Source organism: Aspergillus ambiguus, assembly GCF_047715705.1.
Source record: "Aspergillus ambiguus strain CBS 117.58 unplaced genomic scaffold BDV59scaffold_4, whole genome shotgun sequence".
NCBI classification, from domain to species: domain Eukaryota; kingdom Fungi; phylum Ascomycota; class Eurotiomycetes; order Eurotiales; family Aspergillaceae; genus Aspergillus; species Aspergillus ambiguus.
In genome coordinates, this window is record NW_027395517.1 from 1,141,495 (window position 1) to 1,147,706 (window position 6,212).

Genomic DNA, 6,212 nt, shown 5'->3' on the forward strand with positions numbered 1-6,212 from the left:
CTCCTGCTGATGAACCTCCTGCTGATGAACCTCCTGCTGATGAACCTCCTGCTGATGAACCTCCTGCTGATGAACCTCCTGCTGATGAGCCTCTTGCCGAACCTCCAGCGATTGAGCAGTCTGCGTCGCCCGAGATGCCTGCACCTGCCGAAGATCCCGCTTCAGATGCTGAACGGACCATAGCTGAAGCACCAGCTGCTCGTACTGAAGAGGAGTCTGCTGCTGCTGTTAACACTCCTCCTGCTGCCGAAGAGGGTGCCGCTTCTAATGAACTTGTTCATGTTGAACCCGCCTCTGTCGCCGAAGAGCCTTCTCCACCAGAAGATCCTACTCCGGCCGAAGAAACCCCCATTCCTGCTGAGGAACCTGTCGCAGGATCTGAGCAAGAGCTGGGGGTTCCCCCGCCTGCTGAAGAATCACCAACACAGCCACCAGCAGCAGAGGCTGACCGTGAAGAAGTCGCACCTGATGAACTTGCACCGGCTGAACCTCTTCCAGAAGACCTTCATCGGGCACAAGTCGTCGAAGAAACAGGATTGGAGGGTCCAGCACAGGCTTCCGGCTCTAGGAGGCGGAAGAGACGGTCTCCGGACACGGAACGGGAACGACGCCACTCGAAAGTATACTCAGATGAGCAGCGGACTCTGAAATTGCAGCGACAGAAGAGCGATCGCGGCGGCCTGTCAAGCCGATGGGCCAAAGCCTTGGCAGAGGCCAAACGACAGCACGAGGAAAAGCTAATCCAAGAGGAGAGGCGACGACGAGAGAAGGACAAGGAACAGCGTGCTGGAGAGCGTCAAGAGCACGGTCGGACCAGGCGGCGATCTTCAAAAGATAAAGATGCCGTCCCTGTGAAAGTCCGTCATCGGGCCTCTGAGAAATCAGACAGTCGTGAACGAGATCAAGATCTTAAAGAAGGGGCCTCTTCTTCATCCAGACACGGGGGAGAATCGGCACCGGCCCCCAAACCCCGCGCGTTCCTGAAGTACATGACGACCGGTGAATCCGAGACGAATGGGCCGTTATTGAAAGTCAACGGTGCCAAGGCAGCTGCCAACGTCATTGAGCGTCGAAGGTCATCTACGAGTCACACTCACAGCCATCGTCACTCTAATGAAGGAAGAGGTGCCAGCGAGCGCTCTCACGAATCCCGCCATGAGGAAGAAAAGCGTCGCGAGGTGCGGAGAGCGCGGCGCAAGACCGAGGATGAGCAAACGAAGACTAAGGATGATCCATCCGAAGGTCGTCGGCACCGTCACAGTGGTGAAGGGCGCCATCGTCATCATCGTCACCGGCGAGAGCCGTCACCAAGTGCTGGCACTAAGTTGAAGAACATCTTCAAGTCGGCCATCGTGGCCCACTGATTGTGTTATTCCTCTTCGGTTTCCTGTCGAGTTCAAATTCCACTTCATACGATACGTTCATTGTATTTTCCGGTTATTCACTTTCATGTTGTTTTGCGGTTTCGATTTTGACCCTCGACAATATCAGCCTTCTGCATCGATGGGTGTTGCATTTGCATGATATACAGAAGCATAGAAGAGCCGGTGTTTTTTGTTATAGTTGAAGTTCGACTATCTGTGTTTTGTTTCTACTTCCTCAATGCTGAGCTTTCGTTTCGTGGGTTATATTCATATTTGTCCTTTGTTAATTTTTACTGGTCGGGCATCTGTAAGATTATATTTGCAATTTGGTCCACTGAATATGAATATGTGACGCATTATCGACCTCGTTGATTTCCAAGATAAAAGGAGAGTAAGCCACCATGAGAGCATATATTAGGTCATACCACCGGGATAGCCATCCCGTCCCCTCTAGGATCGCTTCCGGCACTGTAAACCAGCTTTCCGTCATCGTAATGGCAACGAATGATCTGACCCCGACCGAACATGCCTCTCTTCCATCCAGTCAAGACCTGGACCTTATGCCCTAGTTTCTTCAGTCCTTCAACGGCTGCCTCGCTGACCCCTTCTTCCACATACACGTTCCGGTCAAGAGGCTTGCCAATCTCTGGGGATCCAGCGGCAATGCAGATGCGAGGAGAGTCTAAGGCTGCTTGGGGATGATAGCCGAAAGCAAGCATGTTAAGCAGTACCTGTACATGACCCTGAGGTTGCATGAACCCACCCATGACACCATAGACCGAGTGCAGGGAGCCGTCAGATACATTGGTAATCAGGGCAGGAATGATGGTGTGGTAGGGGCGCTTCCGGGGGGCCAAGGCGTTAGGGTGGCCTGGAGTTAGAGAAAAGTTGGCACCACGGTTCTGTAGCGTGAAGCCGCAGCCCTTAGGGATAATGGCGCTGCCGAATCCTTCGTAATTGCTGTTGATGAAAGAGATGCCATTGCCTTCCTTATCGGTGACTGCGAAGTAGACTGTGTCGCAGTGATTGTGGGCAGGGCTGCCGTGATCTAGGATATCAGTTGCTCGGTCAGGGTTGAACAGTTTGGCACGCTCAGCCAGGTATTCCCGTGAGATCAGCTCCTGCGAGGGAACCTTCTCCACGTCGGGGTCTGTGACCCACCAGGAGGCGTCAGCAAAGGCAATTCGCAAGCTCTCGATCACTGCATGGAGGTACTCGGCGGAGTTGTGCTGGTCTGCGGTGAACCTGGGGATTTTTCCAGTGCGCTCGAGTTCTTCTAGGATGCCCAGTGTCATGAGAGCCACAATGCCCTGGCCATTAGGCGGGTGTTCCCAGATCTGCACTCCTTGATTCGTCTCGTCATCTGTACCAACAGTCTGCTTGTCGGCAATGTCTTGTCCGGTAAATTTGAGAGAGATGGCCTCTGTATCTTGGCTTCCGACTTCGGCATGGTACTTCAGGTCATCCAAGGCCAAGTATCCTCCGAGACTTTGGACAACATTGACTATCTCTCGGGCAACTCGCCCCTCGTAGAATCCTTTCTTACCCTCCGCTGCGAGAGTCCGGAAGGTTTGGGCTAGCGTGGGGTTCCTCATAATATCACCGGGCAGAGGAGATCGGAATCCGTCCTTAGCTTTGGGGTCCGGTTTAAGCATCTCGTGGCCGTTGGGAGAGGCCGCACGTATGTGGTCTTCACTTTGACGCCACTAGGAGAAATTATTAGAGAAATGGCGATACTAGGAAATAAGATGAGTGGACAGCATTGGCTTACATAGAAGGACGAGAGCTCGGATACCGCAAATCCCTCCTCGCCTAGTTCAATAGCCGGGCTGAGAATCTGCTCTAGAGACAGCTTTCCGCTGCCAAATTTTTCGACGGTATCGACCCATCCTGCAGCTGCACCGGGGGTTGTCACCGCCAGGACGCTTCTCATGGGGATGCTGCCCGTATCGTTCGGTCCAACATTCAAGTCTTTTCTGACAGTCTCAAGTGTCGCATTTGCAGGGTATCGACCAGAGCCATTCAATGAATGAACTTTCTTTGTTTTCGCATCGTAAAAGAGACAGAACATGTCTCCTCCGATGCCGGTTGAACCGGGCTCAGTCATGTTTAAAGCAGCGGCTGTGCGTCGTTCAGATTTAGTATTTGCTTTGTTTTCGAAACCCAGTGTGGTCTTTTTGGAGCAGGGGTCACGTAGAGCCCATACCTACTGCAACGGCGGCATCCTGATCAGGGACAAACCTGTCAGTACACAATTCGGATCAGAGAGATGTGGATGCTGTCCCGAACGTACAGCAGCATTTCCTCCTTCCCGGAGGATCCTTTGGCCTGCAGCAGCGGCTAGTGGCTGGGTACACGAAACGATGCCATTAGTACTGTGGACAGTACTTCTCCGGCTGCTGAACGGAACGAAATCCGGATTGAGTTTGGAGTAGACGGCCTTTGAGTTCAGGGGCATGGTGGCAGAAATGGGATATGGGGGTTCCGTATGATGGAGAGATCCAGAAGGAAAAGGAGGAGCAACGGGAGGGAGTGAGTCAAAAGATTATCAACGTTTGGCCGGCAGTGGGGCGAGGGAAAAGAAACGGGATCTCTAGGGAGTGTTGTTGGGTGCTCCAACTCCTCCCATACTTCCCCCACCGATTAGGCTCGGAGTCGGGGAGGTCCGTTGAGGGCCTGAGATAGCGCCATGGTTTCTCGGCCGATCTCCATGCTTGACAGCCTGTGGTAGGGACCCAGCACGAGATTTAGGTAGGAAAAGACGTCTTCTCTATGGGTTATGGCTGAGCATGCCATACAAATACGCGAGAAGAGAGATTGAGGGCTCTGGTGGCTCGCGTGGGGAGAATCGCTTTTGCGGGGAGATTTGGAGTAGATAGTCAGGTGACTGGGGTGGCCCAATCGGGTATGGCCCGTCCCGTGACTGGAAGTTGCTTATCTCAGCTGAGTCACATGACTCTGTCTAATCAGATCGAGCGACGGCGATAAGATCGATCGCAAGAGCAAGAGGGCGAGCATCTTCAACCAACCTCACTCCAGCCACTCTGCAGATCCAAAGGAGACGACTCGTCAGACCCAGCTGTCGCCGACGTCGGCATCTCTATCCCCGGGACGAACCACCGCTGTGGCCCTCTGGCTCCACGCCGAAGACGGAGGAGGATCACTGCCAGCCGACATCATCCCACGGAGCTCCGTATTGAGACCGTACTCTTAAGGGTTCTGCTTTAAAGTCATGGAAAATCCACGTTGACCCTGTGAAGCGGCTTGTCTTTCTACTGTGTCGTTCGCTCCAGCTCTCTGGTACTCTTCTTCACGAAGCTGATCCCGCCAGCTCCTGTACATAAGCTCTGTTTTGTGGATCTCCATCTCCGCTTCCTTTCGAGCGCCACCATGGTCGTGTTCGTGGACTTGGATCACGATGCGTTTAACAAGCATCACTTTTCGGGTGCTCGGGATTCGTTCCTCCATCCTTTTGCAGAGTCCGGAAACACTACCTTGTCCAAGCTAAAGGGGATTGCATCCGGTCCTTCTACTCGTCCTGCCGATGCTGACGACGGTGTCCCTGCGGATCCTATCTGCGATCCCCCTCTTCTTCCTTCCCCTCAGAAGATGCCTCCCAACCAAAACGCTTTCTCAGCTGCCTTGAGCTGCTATCCGTATGCAACACTCGCGGACCAGGCCATTATGGGTCCTGGTTCAGTACTGTTGTGCTAACGTCACTGTTTTAGAGTTGTCAAGGAGATTGCACGGTCGGTAGACTTGAACACATTACACGCGCTATCGCGAACGTGCCGCCAATTCCATGCCAATCTAGCCCCCTATCGCCAACAGCTGGCCAAACAGACCTTGCGCTGTGAAAATGAATATATCGAGACGCTATCGGATCTACTGGGCAGCGGTGCGGCCATTTCAGACAGCGTCAAGTCGGTCATCCAGCTGCTGAGCCGGGGCGCGACAACGTCGGGCCGTCTGACGAGCGGCAAAGTCGCGAAATGCGCGCGCGACATGGTCGCAGAGTGTCGGAGGTGCTCTAAAGTCGTGTGTCGCGTATGTATCCAATCCTTGATATGCACTGCACCTACGTCCGCCCTGGCGCGTTACATACTAAACCCATGCGTCTAGAACTGCATCGCGAAGCCCGTAACGAGCAGCATGTTCAAAAACCGTATACGCCGTCTCTGTACCACTTGCCGGGAGGCCCCCCTCACTGACCTCCTCACGCCTACCCCATCCGATCCGACAAACGAAGGGGACAGCTTCACCGCATCGGCTTTTTTTCGCTCCCCATGCTCCTGTCAGTCTGCTGTCTGGCTTTGCCATCAGTGTGGTCAGAAATTACGTAGTAGTGATACCACCTATCGCCGAGTGTGGTCATGGCGCACCCGGTACAGTACTTATCTCGGTGGGCTTGGGACGGGGATCGGTGAGGGCTGCCAGGGGGTCAAGTGCGGCCGAGGCGAGGACTGCCTAGCCGCACAGGAAATTGAACTCGAAGTGGAGTGTGAGGCGGACGAGTCGGCCAGTAGTTCGCCGGCTCAGCCTCATGTTGGGTTTGGTCATAGGCTCGCTGGCAATGCACACTCAGGCTCACACAACCACTTTAATGACCGCTTAGAAAGCCGCGAGGAGGAAGAACCGGGGTACTTCCGTCAGGAAATTATCGGGATAGGAGGCCGCGTGAAGCAAAAGGCAAAAAAGCGCGTCACGGTTGGGGCATGTGTTGTGGAACACGAGGATGAACGAGAAACCGGTCGGTATCTCGTTCGAGAAGAGGAAGAGCTCCATCGCAGCTGGTGTGGGTGGTGCTGGAGGGTTATCCCCGCGAAGCACGAGGCAGTCGACCCATGA

General features: G+C 54.1%; 3 protein-coding genes across 3 annotated transcripts in view; 2 read left to right on the forward strand and 1 right to left on the reverse strand.

Annotated features, from left to right (window-relative positions):
- BDV59DRAFT_199179 (PE repeat family protein) overlaps positions 1–1,364 on the forward strand; it is a gene marked incomplete at both ends in the record, with an annotated part of 3,765 nt that extends 2,401 nt beyond the window's left edge. The window contains one exon of the mRNA XM_073693313.1: positions 90–1,364. Coding sequence (XP_073551597.1) covers positions 90–1,364 — 1,275 coding nt within the window. The remainder of the gene's footprint in view (positions 1–89) is intronic.
- Positions 1,365–1,749: 385 nt separating this feature from the next.
- Positions 1,750–4,187, reverse strand: BDV59DRAFT_171722 (gamma-glutamyltransferase family protein). The gene is made up of 4 exons (XM_073688599.1): positions 3,658–4,187; positions 3,571–3,589; positions 3,136–3,485; positions 1,750–3,070 (listed from the first exon to the last, which is right to left on the reverse strand). Exons 1-4 carry the CDS (start codon positions 3,820–3,822, stop codon positions 1,784–1,786), a joined length of 1,821 nt encoding a protein of 606 aa, XP_073551598.1. The 5' UTR covers positions 3,823–4,187; the 3' UTR covers positions 1,750–1,783.
- A 567-nt stretch (positions 4,188–4,754) lies between these two features.
- On the forward strand, positions 4,755–6,212 carry BDV59DRAFT_199181 (uncharacterized protein; the record flags this gene model as incomplete). The annotated part of the gene is made up of 3 exons (XM_073693314.1): positions 4,755–5,020; positions 5,093–5,411; positions 5,487–6,212. 3 exons carry the CDS (start codon positions 4,755–4,757, stop codon positions 6,210–6,212), a joined length of 1,311 nt encoding a protein of 436 aa, XP_073551599.1.